The sequence below is a fragment of the Giraffa tippelskirchi genome, chromosome 9, assembly GCF_054371585.1.
Source record: "Giraffa tippelskirchi isolate mGirTip1 chromosome 9, T2T-mGirTip1v1.2.pri, whole genome shotgun sequence".
Classification (NCBI taxonomy): Eukaryota; Metazoa; Chordata; class Mammalia; order Artiodactyla; family Giraffidae; genus Giraffa; species Giraffa tippelskirchi.
In genome coordinates, this window is record NC_137283.1 from 106,361,714 (window position 1) to 106,377,824 (window position 16,111).

Consider the following 16,111-nt stretch of genomic DNA (forward strand, 5'->3'; position numbering starts at 1 on the left):
AGTCACAAGTTAGTTCCAGGTCTATGTAGTTGTGGTTATTATTCAAATTAGTAGGAAAGGACTTAATAACAACAACAAAAAGAAATAGAGAAAGCAAACCACCAACAACAACAAAAAGAACTTAAAACTTGATCCTTTTCCTACCCTCAATGTCCTACTATGAAAAGTTTTGATTGAACTCAAACTTTTCTCCATATAATGTCTGCTCATTGGTCATATTTATGCCTCTAAAATTTCATAGAATAAATGTAATCCCCTTTCCTCGTGATTGTTTTTTGAACATCTGGAGACAACTATTACATCTTCCTTAAGTCAAGTCCTTTCTCAAGTACTTTGCTCTTTTCCTGATTCTTGGAAAGTGCTTTCTCAAATCTTCACACATTGCCTCCTCCACATTTACAACTCAACTTAAATGTCACCTCTACAGAGATATCTTCCCTAGTGGCTTCCCTGGTGGTTCAGTTGGTAAAGAGTCTGCGCGCAAGGTGAGAGACCTGGGTTCAATCCCTGGGTTGGGAAGATCCCCTGGAGAAGGAAATGGCAACCCACTCCAGTATTCCTGCCTGGAGAATTCCGTGGACAGGGGAGCCTGGTGGGCTACAGTGCATGGAGTCACAGTCAGACATGACTGACTGACTAACTTTCTTTCATTCTTTCTTACAGAGATATCTTCCTTTGTCATTCTAAGTTAAGATAACCCTTCTTAGTCATTTCATCAACTCTTTTATCATCCTTATACCATTTATCACTTTCTTAACTTATCCATTTGTGAACACATTTTACCGCCTGCCTCTTTCCCTCCTAGAATATGAGTCTGGTAATCTGCTTCTCTTGTTCACACAGTTCCTAGTGGAACTGAGTGTTCAACAGGACCCAGCCATTCCATTCCTAGATATCTACTCAAATGAAACGAAAATATTTGTCCAAACAAAAACTTGTAACATGAATGTACATAGCAGTTTTTTCCATAATGGCCCCAAACTGAAAACATCACAAATGTCCATAATCAGATAAATAGATAAGCAAAATGAGGTACATCCATATGATGACATATCATTCAGTAATGAATTACAGATAGATGAAGCAAGATGTGCAAACCTCTAAATTTTCAGGCTGAGTGCAAGAATCCAGTCATAGGAGTCCTGCTCTTCTATGTCATTTCTATAAAATTCTAGAAAATAATAATTATAGTGACAGAAAGCAGAGACATTACTTTGCCAACAAAGGTCCATCTAGTCAAAGCTATGGTTTTTCTAGCAGTCATGTATGGATGTGAGTTGGACTATAAAGAAAGCTGAGCGCCGAAGAACAGATGCTTTTAAACTGTGGTGTTGAGAATCTCTTGGACTGCAAGATCCAACCAGTCCATCCTAAAGGAAATCAGTCCTGACTATTCATTGGAAGGACTGATGCTGAAGCTGAAACTCCAACTTTGGCCACCCGATGTGAAGAACTGACTCATTTGAAAAGACCCTGATACTGGGAAAGATTGAAGGCAGAAGGGGATGACAGAGGATGAGATGGTTGGATGGCATCACTGACTCAGTGGACATGAGTTTAAGCAAGCTTCAAGAATTGGCGATGGACAAGGAAGCCTGGTGTACTGCAGTCCATGGGATGGCACAGTCAGATACAACTGAGCGACCGAACTGACAGAAAGCAGATCAATGGTTGCCTGGGGCTTGAGGTAGAGGGAGAATGGACTACAGAGAGGCATCAGGAATTTTTTGGATTAATGAAAATGTTCCCATCTTTATTGTGCTAGTGTTTTCATGGGTTTATACAAAAGTCAAAACTCACCAAATCATACTCTTTAAAGGGACATATTTTATTGTACAAAAATATTCCAATTAAGTTGATAAAAAAAAAAAATTTGTGTAGTCACTGCCTTTTCTCCCTCTGGCAAATCATCTCCACCAGATCTGGCAAGGTTTGGAGATTTTTCATTGCTCCTGTCACCATCTTCTGAACACAGTCCAGGTAGCTCAAGTTCCTCCAAGGGTGTGCCCAGAATTAGAACCAATGCTGCAAATGTGGTTTGAGCAGATTAGAGTACAATGGGTCTCTGTTCCTCCACTTTTTATTACTGTATACTCATACCAGGCTTTGCTGTTTTCAGACTTTCTTGTCTATCTCAGGTATTCTATTTCAGTCAACCTGAATGTTGTACTTCTGTCAGTGTAGCTTCAATTTCTGTGGATCTTTCTGGAAGTCTGCTCACACTGATGACTGACATAGGGTTTGTCCCCTGGGTCATTTCCCAACTGTAGAACCACATCTCTCTTATCCTAAAAATGTTCATATATATTTCCCCTCTAGGTACTGAACTTTTCATTTACCAAACTAAATTTGTCTTTTTGGCTTCAGGCCATATTCCAAGCCTGCCAAGATATTTTACATTTATGTCTTCGAATAGTCCCACTGCTTTGTCATCCACAAATGTGTCCTGTCTTCATTCAAGTGGAAGATAAACTTGTTTAAGGAGCAAAAGTCAAGGACAGAGCCCCGAGGCTTGCCAACAAAGATTTCCTTTGTAGATATCACAGATTATTCATCATTCATCAATACTCTTTGGGTACACTAGTCCTTCAAATTGCTTTGAATCGGCCTAACTGCTTTTTTAGTTATATCACATTTCAAAAAAAATTAATGACAGGAAAACATTTACAATTTGATACTGATTTTAAGAGCAGGGTACCTAGTAGTTAACCCTACTACTATTGGCTCATGACTGAAGGGGGTATAAAGGGCTTCACAATATTTCTATTTCTTTATCTGGATAATGGTTATAACAGTACATTCATTTTGTAAAAATTCATTGCATTTACTCATCTGAATAATACCCCACTCCTATTTGTGGTATTAATGGGAAACTAATGTGGTATTAAAAAATTTTAACTTTAAAAAGTTTACTGTTTTTTAAAAGCAGAACTCCAAATAATATAGTAAGATCATGTTAAGAACCTATATTTTTTAAGTGATAAGAAATGCAGCAAAATGTTAATAGTAGTATTCTGGGTGGTGAGATTACATGACTTTTATTTTCTTCTCTACAAGTTTCTCTTCAATACTCAGAAAAATGATGTTTCTTATAATCAAGAAAAAAATAAAAGTTTTATTTTATTATGGTTGATTGATTGTTCGGCTTGTGGGAGCCTAGTTCCTCAACCAAGGATCAAACCCAGACCCCTGCAGTGGAAGCTTAGAATGCTAACCACTGGACCACCAGGGAAGTCCCAAAATTGTATTTTAAAGATAATGCTTTCTAAATTGAAAACATATACAGTGTAAGGCATTGTTCTAGTGCGATGCCTGAAACATGATGTTGTTGTTTAGTAAGTTGTGTTCAACTCCTTTGCTACCCTACGGACTGTAGCCTGCCATGGACAGGTTCCTCTGTCCATGGCATTTCCCAGGCAAGCATACTAGAATGGGTTGCCATTTCCTTCTCCAGGGAATCTTTTGGACCCAGGGATCAAACCCTCGTCTCTTGTATTGGCAGGCGGGTTCTTTACCACTGAGCCACCAGAGAAGCCCCTGAAACATAACAATGCTTGATAAATGAGTGAATGACCACTTCTCTATCTCCCAGGCAAGGACTCCTTTCAAAAAAGCAATGTCATCAGTTAACGCTCTCAGCTCCCAGGGAATCCATGCTGGCTTCTAGCAATGACGACCTTCTTGTCTCAGTAAGAGCTCACAAGACACCTGTGTAATAAGTCTTCCCAAAATGTTGCCAGGGCCAAATCTGCCTCACTCTGCTTCCTCATAATTCTTTCAAGATTAGCTAATGGTCCTTTTCTGGGATCAAGACTCCAGGTTCTTTCAATCAGCCTGGTGCTTTCCATACTACATCTCATCCACCTTGAGGTGAGGACTATGGAGCCTCACTTTGCAACCATGATGGCTCTGTTCCTCTCGCTTCCTAAGCATGGAAATCACTTAAGAATTCTGCCAGCTAGTCTGTACCACTTGCTTTATCGGGGCCTCTTTAAAAATAATACTTGCCTTTCTACTGCTACGAACACAAAACAAAGCCTCATTTATTTTCTTTGCATTTCTTGAAAAACTAACACTTCTAACATTACTTAGGGAACCATACCACTAATTGGTATTGCCAATGGTTTTGACTGTCTTTAATTGGATCCTTGTCTTGTTAAATCTTAGCTGAGGGCTCAAAGTGCATCAGATGATGTCACTTTAAGGCCACAACTCTTGTCCCTAACACTGCTCTGCCTGCAGTGTTAGGCACTGCCTCCCACATATTCCACTTTTGAGGAGCTCCTTGCCATGTTACCATTTTTTTATTGATTTTTTCATCTCTTACTTATTTAATTTTTGGTTGCACTGGGTCTTCACTGCTGCACACGCGCTTTCTCTAGTCGCAGTGAGTAGCGGCTCCTCTTCGTCAGGGTGCTCAGGCTTCTCATTTCATTGGCTTCTCTGTTGCAGAGCAGGGGCTCTAGGTGCATGGATTCAGTAGTCGTGGCTCGCAGGCTCTAGAGAGCAGGCTCAGAAGCTGTAGCGCATGGGCTTAATTGCTCTGCAGTATGTGGGATCTTCCAGGACCAGGGATTGGATCCATGTCCCCTGCCTTAGCAGATTCTTACCCACTGTGCCACCAGGGAAGTCCATGACTGATTTTTCAAAATTCAGTTTAATCCTTCCCCAAGGTCTCCCTACGCAGAGGAAGGTGCTGGGCATAACACTCAAACTTGTGACTAGACTATGAGTTAAATGGATGGAAAGAGGCCTAAGGGGACAGCAATGGATTCTCATGCTCTTTCCCCCAGTGCCACAAACCCTAGGACTGCCTCTTAGCTCCAAGCCAGAGGCAGATTGTCTTCTAAAGTGATGTATCAATTCAGGTCTCTCTGCCACCTGCTTTGTCAGCTGACTCTGAGGAACTAGCTTTTAGATAAGGGGTTGGGAAAATAAACTCAAGTTGATGTATGTGAATCTTCCAAGTCCATTTTAAATGCACCCGCTAACACTAAACAGGTTGTGCTTTGCCCTCCAGACACCTCTTTCTGAGCTTGCTTGCAGGGTTTCAGAGGGACAGAGGGGATCCCTGAACACAGCCTCTGCTTAAGCTCAGCTCTGGCTCTGGTTGCAGGTCCTTTCCCCGATCTGGCGTCCAGAGCCAGGGCCTCTGCAGCCCTGGGATCCAGCTTAGCGGGAGGGCATGCCTCATAGAGCCAACACTTGCCACCCTGCTTCTAGCTGAGCCTGTCTGAGCTTGAGGAATCAATTCCGATCCAGCAAAAAGCTCAGGTGCTTTGCTCCTTGCTTGGCAAAAGCCTTAACTGCTGAGTTCTAGAAGCTTTCCCATCACCACCACCCCTTTTTTGTTTTAACCTTCTTTAATACAGACTCCAGCCCCACTTAAGGAGCAGGGGCCTGTGGCGTCAGACCTTTCTTCCTGTGTTTAGAACCTACTTTCTGGTGCTCAGAGTGTGACAAGTCAGGGTGGGAGGTGAGAAGGGATTGGGGGAGGAAGGGAAATTGTTTCAAGGAAGCACCAGATCAAGAAAATTAAATGTATGCTGAAAGGCCTACCTTATGTTTATGCCTTATTCTAAAACTTTTTCCCTAAGAATTTTGAGCTGGAAAAGGTGCAAAATGACTCCAATTCAAGCAAGGCAGTCAAATTTCAAACACGGTGTAATATGGTCCACTCTGGGTGGTATACGAAAAAGTGTTATCTTTGCTGTTTTTAAACTTGAACCATTCAAGTTGTTAGTATGAGAGGAAAACAATATACATATAAAAGCAAGTTGACTTTCTTCTCACAGCTGGCATAAGCCTTGAGCCAACAAGTCCAATTTAACTTTTTGTTCACAGTAGCTTATTTTTTTTTTAGTAGGTTATGTATTTTTGTAAGTATTTGGCTGTGCCAGATCTTAGTTGCAGCATGTGGAACCAGTTCCTCAACCAGGGATCGAAGACAGGGTCCCCTGCATTGGGAACACAGAGTCTTAGCCTCTGGATTACCAAGGAAGACCCAACAGAAGCATATTTAAACAGATGTGAATAATATTCCACACAATTTCATTATGTATATGTATATATACTAGAATATATATATGTATATATACTAGAATATATCTGCCTTTCATGCAATTATGAGATGTTTTGATGATTTCTATGATCCATTAAAAGTTCATTAGGATAATAATAAACACTGTGTATTTTTGTAGGCTCTTAATTTCATAATGGACAAAGTACTGATACTGAAATTCCATTAAAAAACAAACCTTCTCTTGGTCAAATTTAGCAGTGGTTTGTGATTTTAACTTCTTCCATTTTAAAGCTTCTGTGAATCCTTTCCTGGCCTCACCTTTGGGTCGGGGAGAGGAGAAATGGGTAAAAATATAAATGGAAGGAAGGAGAGAGCAGAAGCTAGATAAGTGAAAACTGACTTGGGCTAAGTTCCCCTCCACCTGCTTCCTTTATTGATTTGGGTAATAACACCTCTACTTTGGATTATGTTCAATACCAAGAAAATAAATAGCATTTAAGTTATAAAAAGGAAACAAGCTTCATGAAATTGTATATACCTTGGTATTAGTACTAACATCCTAGAAAAAATACAAGTTTTGTATTAAAAATAATAATAATAATCTGCTTTTCTCATCTATCAAAATCAAAATTTAAGTACAATTTAGGACAGGCAACTTACCACCTTTACAGAAATGGATACATATTCTCCAATTAATATATGTTGTGTTCTAAAGTTCAAGGATAAATGGAAATTAAAATGCACCTCTTACAAAAACGATATGAATGGTGAATCAAGAGTTCCAGATAGTTGACAACTACAACAAAAAGTCTTTGAGACAGATTTCAGTAATACTATGTAATACTTCTCTTATGAAGAAGATTCAAAGACTAAAAAACTGCACAAGAAACAAAAGCTTGTACTGTTTGTTGCTGTTCAGTAGCTAAATTGTATCCAACTCTTTACAACCTCATGGACAGCAGCAGACAGGCTTCCCTGTCCTTCACTACCTCCGAAGGTTACTGATTAAAACAACAAAACACTTTAAGAGGTCACATCTGCAGAAAATGTGGCGATCTTACATTAAGACTGGTTGAAATGCTGAGGTAGGTCTTCCTGATGGAGAGGGGTCAAGGCGTTATCAGACAGAAGGAACAAAAGATGCCCACCAAACTGAGAAAATATCTTGAGACCAAAAAATGAGGCAGGACACTTCATACAACCAAGCGATCAGATTATAGGGTAGTTTACCTACAGGGTAGGATGGGATGGATGACATCCGGAAACATTCTCAGCTGCCACTGGAGATTTTTATAGTTAACCTAGGGTACGAGGGTATGTGCTTGGAAAACAGGAAGTGCGTTCCAAAGTCAAGATTTATGAACGGGTAACTAGTCTCTTGGGTACTGGGAATACGTCAGCCAAGGTCTTCATTATTGTTTGGAGCCTAACAATAATGAAGAGCACAGAGGCCACCTGGACCTAATGATCACTAAACAGTATCTATTCACTACAAAGCCCTTGTCAACAGAGATTTACTACACAATACAGCCCTAGGTAGGGTCAGATGAAGGACAGGAGGCACTGAACAGGCCCAAGATGGCATCAGTTATACTAACAGCCATTCAATATGGCAGAGGTTCCTTCTTGTAAGTGATTGGTGAAAAGGGCCCATTGCTTTGCCTCCTGAATCACTATCTTCATCAGTGTTAGTTGGACCTGTCAGGGGTCAAGCACTGGGCAAGGACTATGTGCCTATCATTACTGATGCTCCTTTCATGACTCCCTTTCTCCCCAACTATTGTCCACCTACTTACAGATAGCAGGACATGAATCACTTTAATTTAACCCTCACTCGCCATTTAGACATAATTTTGCCTACTTCAGGTCTAGATCCCCTGGAGAAGGGAAAGGCTACTCACTCCAGTATTTTGACCTGGAGAATTCCATAGACTGTACAGTCGGACTGCAGAGTCATACACAACTGAGCGACTTTCACTTTTCTTTTTTCAGGTCTAAAATTATGTAGTCTTGGTTAAATGTATAATCAAGGACTTCTCCGATAGCACAGTGAGTAAGAATCCACCTGCCAACGTAGGGGACACAGGTGTGATCCCTGGTCTGGAAAGATTCCACATGCCTTGGAGCAACCAAGCTCATGTGCCACAACTATTAAGCCCTGGTGCTGCAACTACTGAAGCCTGTGTGCCTAGAACCTGTGTTCTGCAACGAGAAGCCAAAAAAAAAAAGAAAAACAATGTATAATCAAGCAACAAGTGCACATAAGTGATACCAGCGCCCTTCTTTTTAAGAGGAGAGTATCAGCCATCTGGAAAGGGATAGGGAGAGGGAAGGCTAAGGAACAGGTTTACAAAAGAGAAAGGATAAAGAAAGTAAAATTGAGATTCCAGCTTTTGCTTAGTGTCAGCAAACTCACATAAATGCATGCACACACACAAACATGGAGGAGCTCCTTGACATGGAATTGAAAACAAAAGCATTTCTACTTCATATAACACACCATGGTTTATGTATGTTTGTTCTTGTACAGCATAATTGGGCTGTGTAAAGGAACCTCTTTGCCAGGGACTCAAGGAAACTAAATTTTACATTTAGGGAAAACAAGTTTGCAATACTAGGAATAGGAAGTAGAAAGCCTTTTGCCATTTTTCTAGGCACAGGGCCAGTCGTCAAGAAAATTTCGAAACAAGCTGTTTGGCTTTGACTTACTCCTACTCAGTATGTAAACACCCAGGGCCTTCGTGTGCCCTTTACCGAGGGCTACCCGATATCCTCAAATGTCCTGTGCCTTAACTTACCATTCTTCTTTTCTCACTTCGACCCTTAGTAAAACTTTTCTCTCTGAGAAGATGGATAAGGCTCCATTTAGAAGCAGAATCTCTTGAAATTAAAATAATCAATAGTAAGGTAATATGTCAGGTAGTGGACATCTCAGAGATTTATGTTCTAAAACATAAAACTTAAAATCTCAAAATGAATCTCTGGTAGAATTTTAGGCAGAACAACAGGAAAGTAAGGTTGTAGGTATATGCTAGGAGATGGGGTCAAGTTTCCAGGCAGCTCACACTGAGCATGTCTACAGTTACTTTGGAACATTTATACTTTCCATGACTTCCTTCCTTTATCTAAGGCTTAACTCAAAATTCTCTAAAATACCACTGGTTGTTCTGGAGATCCTTCCTCAGGGGACAGGAGACATTGTAGGGGGTGGGCAGAGGGAAATGTCACATCACAGAAAGCAAATGGCATACCTGGGTATAATATCTCCAGTAAGAGCATAACTTTCAACCTAATACTAGTATGTTACTGTTCATAATGTATATAACATATAGAGTTTAGGTAAATTATCAAGTTATAAAAATATACAATAAAATCTTATAAGAAACTCTCAAACAATGGATGCTTCATAATTCTCTTAAGACTACAATAAAAATGCAGCTATTGGCTAAATTCCATCAATTCTTTTTAATTCTCTTTGATTTGTTCTCCTCATCTTCTGCTTTCCTTTCTACAGGTCGCTTCTTCAGCCCCTTCATTTTCCTGGTTTGTAGTTTGCTTAGGTCTTGTTTTTGCATATGAATTCTTCCATAAGTTGTACCAAAAGTATCATGAGAGATATTTTTCTTCTTCTTTGGCTATGGAACAGTAATATATGAAAATACAGTTGAGTCTACTATTATGAACTGATAAAAATCTAGTGTACAACAACTATCATTTAACAACTTCCATTAGTGAGCACCCTTTCAATGATATGGAATCTACAGCCCTATAGGTCCTTTCTTCTCAAACTTAGGTATAAGCAGATCACTTGGAGATCTTGCTAAAAATGCAAATTATAATTCAGTAGGACTAGGGTAGAATCTGACATTCTGCATTTCTACAATTCCCAGGTAAATTATCAGATTACACTGAGAAGCAACGTAAGAGACTACTCTAATCACTGTCATGCACTGAGTGAAGTTCTTACGTTTAGCTTAAGGATTGTGACTATCATTTCAAATCTTTACTGGCATTCCAGAGATGGCATTTCTACTTGCTTTTTAAAACCATTCAAAAGTCAAAACACATTTTATGGAAGTATGGGTTATATATCGTATGCTTGAAATTACATTTTCACAATGCCCAAAATGAGACCCATTTTTGCTGAAAACTGGCAGTCTTGGCTAACAGGAAGTGCTCGGCAACACTTGATGCTTCGTTTCTACAATTTTATTATCCTTTATGATTGGCTTATTTGCTTCTTGCTTCTTTCTTTGGCTCTGAATGTCTAACTTATCTATTATATTGATCTGTTTATATATGTCCTTTAATATAATATGCTACAAATCCTTTTTGGAAAGAAGAGAGGAATATACAAATAAACATGGCACCAATCTGCAAGTCATGTACCTTCAGGGCTTTGGGCATTTTCATAGACAATTTATAAAGGTCATCTGATGCTAGGTGTGTCCGCCTCAGAACCAAATCCAATGAGGGTCCCATCTCTTCCAATTCAATCCGTGGTGTTCTACAGCCAGATTTCTTCAACAGCAACCTTTATGAAATAGCAAAAAGAAATGCTGCTTTGACTCTGATAATCAAAGTCCCACTCCTCCAAATATTTTTGTTCTAGAGAATTATAGTTCCATAAAATAACAATATGTTTGGAAAGCCTAATTTTAATACTTTATATACAGATAGTCCTCCTAAGAAATGGAATCTTTTATTTGATTTCTTTATCTAAGGGTTACATAATTATATAAAAAATTTTAAGTGGATCTTTAAGACATTATATTTACATAATTAACAAATTCTTATTTCTCTAAGACCCATTGAGAATCAACTTTTCTCCAAAGCACAGACACTGATCTCTATAGATTGGAATGAACGTAACAAAAACATGACTTTCTGGATACCATATGTATAAACAACCTTGAATCCAAAAGCATATGAGGAATACAGTGGGGGAAGAAGGGAGACTCATTTAATTCTTTTGTTGGGAGTGACATCACAAGAACTGCTCAAAGACTTGAAGGTTATTTGTGTTGAAAGACTCAAATTTGTTACGGTGACCAGATCTCCACAGAGAAAAGGACTAAATAATAATGTTCAGAAAAGATGAGCCTTTTCACATAAAAGCCAGAATGAGAAAGAAGTAACAAGTGACATAGAGAAGAGAAAGAACAGAAGAGGAAAGCAGAGTAAGTAATACCCAGGAATGAGCAAACACCAGGAAGCAGGAGTGAAATGTGTAAAACCTTATTAAAAGCCCTGCATCACATGAAGACTATCAACCAATACAGTCCACTTACAGGAAGTGCTTTTACTGGCTTCTGGAAGAGACACAGTGGTAGGTACGCTGTATCACACAGTAGTTCACACTCAATTAAACAAGGCAAAAAGGAAAAACAAACAAAAAACCCCAGAGCCTAGGATATGTAAAGAACAGAAATGTTAAACAAACAAAAACATACTAACATTAAAAGATAAAATAAATGTTAGTATGGGGCTTGAAGGGAGCAAGCACAGAGGAAAAAAGAGCTTAAACAAGGGCCCTTAAGCCACTCTCCTCACAGGGGTTCTGGGAGAAGAGCCTGAGAGAAGGCCTGTCTCTGGCCTACTGTAGGGGAAAACATTTTTAGGAGCTGAAGATGGCTGACATCATGCCATTGTCCTTAATATTTCACTCAAAGCATACAGGGGCAGTGACCATGTGACTCTTTTATATCACAGGTGTTTATCTTTTATTCTGCAATTGCCTCTACATCTTTCTTATCTCAAATAAATTATATTTATCATGCTGAACTCCTATCAAGACTAAATCTTGGGAATTCCCTGGTGGACCAGGGGTCAGCACTCTGCACTTCCATTGCAGGCAGCACGAGTTCACTCCCTGGCTGGGGAGCTAAGATCCCTGCATGCCGAGCAGAGCAGCCAACAACAAGAGAAACGAAAAAAAAAAAAAAAAAGACTAAAGCTTGATTAATATCTTGTGTTCAGTAGATTAACTTAAGAAATCAAGGAAATCACATACATAAAATTTCAATGAAAAAAATTTCTGCCACTTAAAATGCTGCTGCTGCTGCTAAGTCACTTCAGTTGTGTCTGACTCTGTGCAACCCCATAGGCAGCAGCCCACCAGGCTCCTCCGTCCCTGGGATTCTCCAGGCAAGAACACTGGAGTGGACTGCCATTTCCTTCTCAAATGCATGCATGCATGTTAAGTCGCTTCAGTCATGCCTGACTCTGTGCGACCCTATGGACAGCAGCCCACCAAGCTCCTCTGTCCACAGGATTCTTCAGGCAAGAATACTGGAGTGGGTTGCCATTTCCTTCTCCACTTAAAATGTTAATTTCAGCTAAATGGAAAACTTGTCAATCCAGAACAGTTCATGGCATGCCTGATGGAGTCAGATTACCCAAGGACCTTTTTATTTATGCAAGTGTCCTCCCAACAGAGTAAACTTTTGAGCAGTATAGAAAGTTAATAAGATTGTTTCCATGTAACTACATATAACTACATATGTTGCTACTTACTGATGAATTAATTATAGTGCCATACTAGATAGTATGTGTGGATGACCTTAATCTCTTCATTGAGTACGCTTATTATTCTATTTCTACTTGATAGAAGGAAACTTACTCTAGCTTTCAGTTCTCTGCATATGGTTTCTCATGATAGAGCTATCATCTTTTCTTTTTATTAACAGAATTTAATCATGAAATCTAGAATCTAAAATCATTAAATGTTAATCTTTAAAAAAAACAAACAACCATATATTTACTCTCTCAGAGGAAATGTATTAAGAGCATTTATAAAGGATTTTTGTGATCATACTAAGGAAAATAGATGAAGACTCTATTAAATGTCAACTCTTAAAAAAAAAAATTAAAACCATTTCCTTTACCCTCAATGCCATCATAAACACTGCACTTCTTTTTAAAGCTGACATTTTGATTCCAGGCTTTTGAATCTCCGGTCAAATACCTACTACTGCCCAGAGTATTTACACCCCATGTAAATCTCCATCTCAGATCCTAACCTCAAACTCTGTTTTTTTGTTTCCCTATAAGCTTTAAATCAAACATGACATTCAGTTCTGGGAGATTACACGGTACACGATGCAGGGACACAAAGACAAACAGAACCCAGTTCTTTCCCTCTCAGATGGCTTTAGGCTATTAGATATGTTAATTGGCAATTTCTATATATATTTATGCATGTATATATTTATGCATGATTTGCCTATTTCTTGAGAAAGATTGGCATTACCCTCTTGTTTAAATTGTAATTTCCTTATTTTTCTCCCTTTTACATCCCTCTCTTCTGTTGACATTCTGTTTTCAGTACTTAAACTCCTTGCCCAGAATGTTGTTTGCTTTTTAAGGTATGCTAATACTTCCTGTTCTGCATATTTCTCCCCATAAAACCTACCCAATGCCATGGCAAAGGCATACATGGCAGTTATTAAAGATCTTCTGTTTCATATTAATAGTTCTGGCCCTATAGTGAACAAAATTCTCCAAGGAATTAATTATTATAGGATATACAGGAAGAGGCCAGTAACACTATGATTTATTTCCCCAAAAGGTCAGGTCAAAATTTCTATTAATGTAATCTCATACTCACAGTTCTTTTCATCCAAGAACCACAAAACCATTTTATAATCCTTACTCATCTTCACAAATAATGTGTCAATATTAACTATTGGGGCTGCCCCCCCGTGGTGCAGTGGTAAAAAATTCACCTGCTAACACAGGAGACTCAGGTTTGATCCCAGGGTCAGCAAGTCCCCAGGGGTAGGAAATGGCAACCCACTCCAGTATTCCTATCTGGAAAATTCCATGGACAGAGGAGCCTGGCGAGCTACAGTCAATGGGGTCGCAGAGTCAGATATGACCGAGTGACTGTGTACACACATTAACTATCGCCTTAACTTTGCCTAAGGGCTGGCTGGAAGAGGGCAGGACACCCAAAGCAGCCTGTGAGAATCCTGAGAAGCCACACAAGGACAGAAACTCTTTCCTGGCACATTCCTACCTCTGTCTGCACCTCTCTCCCTCTGAAAAAAGGAGAATTATCTATCTCAGAGGTACCTCAGAATTACCTAAATGGTATCACTACACTTTGCAAAGTACAAAACAGAGGCCCTGAGAGGTGACCTGACCATGTTCTGTGGTGAAGCCTGGCACAGAGCCAGGTCACTAGGCTCAGAGTTGATGCTCATTCCAGGGACCACCTCTCCTCTCCCACGCAGAGCACAGCCCCAGGAGGCTAAGCTAATCCACATAGAGGGATTCTCCCACTAGCAGCTTGCTCTCATTCACACTGTCCATCTCTATTTCAAGTCAATAGCTAACAGGTACTAGGAGATACAGATAGGAAAACCTGGGATTAAAATTTTACAGCAGGGTTTCTAATTTTAAAAATTCAAATCTTTTTTTTTTATGGGAGATGCCATACTAACAGCGAGTTCAACAATAATATACTTCTTAAAGTAAGTGGATGGATGGTTATTTATAGTCACACTGTCAATTTATCCTTGTTCTTAAGTCTGATTTGCTAATTTTCTGTCCATTTTGCTTTGTTTTCTTTACATTTCTCTTTTTTTAACAAATTAATCTTTCCTTTCACTAAATACAATTAAAAAAAAAAACAAAATTTTTGGCTGTGCCGTGCAGCATGTGAGATCTTATTTCCCCAACCAGGGATTGAACCTACGCACCCACCATTGGAAGCACAGAGTCTTAATCCCTGAACCGCCAGGAAAATCTCACTAAATATAAGTTCTGACATAAGAGAATACTTTCTTTGAAACTGTTCACCATGAAAGAGTTTTAGATTATTGTTACTATCCATTTTCCTTTCTCAAAGATTTTTATCTTCACATTTTTAGTCCCATTGTATCCTCAGGGTCTCCCTGTTTAACGTAAGTTTTCAAAAAGATTTTATGTTGGTGATTTTTCATCTTTTATTTCTTGGTCTATAAATAGGAGTCACCTACTTTATAGATGTTCTTTTTTCTTAATATATATGTATCTATTTTATTGAAGTATAGTTGACTTACAATGTTTCAGGTGCACAGCAAGGTGATTCAGTTATACATATACATATGTATTATCTTTGAAATTATTTTCTATTATAGGTTATCACAAGATATTGACCATAGTTTTCTGTGCTATACAGTAAACCTTCATTGCTTGTTGCATATCTATTATTTTTACTCAAAAATCTAGCATTCTATTCACACTAGGTCAAATAAGTGGAATCAAAATATCATAAATAGTTAGGCTTTAAGTTCTTAAAAGTCCCAAAACCAAGTTTGGCAGTTCAAACAACAGACTACAGGGGCTTTCAATCTCAACTAATTATAAGAAAAAAATAGAAAAACAGAAATAGGGGTACCATTCATGGGGTGAAAAGAACTGAATATCTCTGACTCCATACACACTTGAGAAAAAGATGGAAATTATTGACAAAAAAAAAAAAAAACAGGTGAACATTTAGTTCATTTAGATGTTCACTGGACACAGCTGGTCAATCATGTATTCCATTATGAGAAAAACAAAATTAAACCATGGATGAAATGCTGCAGTCCAGATAGCTGCACAAATAGCACCACTGCACAGAAGACACTGCCAACACCGGGCTGTCAGCACTCAGGCTGCACTGCCACGACACAGTGTAAAACAGACACCACTCTGATTTCAAGGTATAGGCAGTTTGTGGGAGTCAATGTATTCTCTAGGAAAGTGTGGACTCCATCATCAGTGCTAGAACTTAATTTTAAATATGGTGGGGGGGAAGTCATGCTTATCTCAAAAGGCACAGTTGTAACATGTCATTAGATTTTTAATGAAAACAAAATCAGCTTGTTCGGATTTATATTTATATTGCGGTGGGGGTAAGGTAGGAGGCCTGCGCTGGAGAATGAAGATAAAATCAATCTAGTCACTGAATGTTCTTATTCCTTTCAGACTCCATTTTTTAGACTCAGGGTTTTGAGATTTGCCTTAGCTGGCTTAAGACTTGTAGCTTGGTGTTCTAAGTTCAGCCAAGAAAAATAAGGAGATACTGCATAAAAGTAGGGCAAGTCAAGACTGAATAAG

At 39.0% G+C, this 16,111-nt stretch overlaps 1 protein-coding gene across 1 annotated transcript in view; it reads right to left on the reverse strand.

Moving 5' to 3' along the window:
• Positions 1-8,288: 8,288 nt before the first annotated feature.
• The window catches only part of RPF2 (ribosome production factor 2 homolog), a 32,526-nt gene continuing 24,703 nt past the window's right edge, over positions 8,289-16,111 (reverse strand). Inside the window, exons 9-10 of the mRNA XM_081530587.1 lie at positions 10,412-10,556; positions 8,289-9,657 (exon numbers count right to left, since the gene is read on the reverse strand). Of these exons, the coding sequence (XP_081386713.1) occupies positions 9,478-9,657; positions 10,412-10,556 (325 nt within the window). The 3' untranslated portion in view covers positions 8,289-9,477. The remainder of the gene's footprint in view (positions 9,658-10,411; positions 10,557-16,111) is intronic.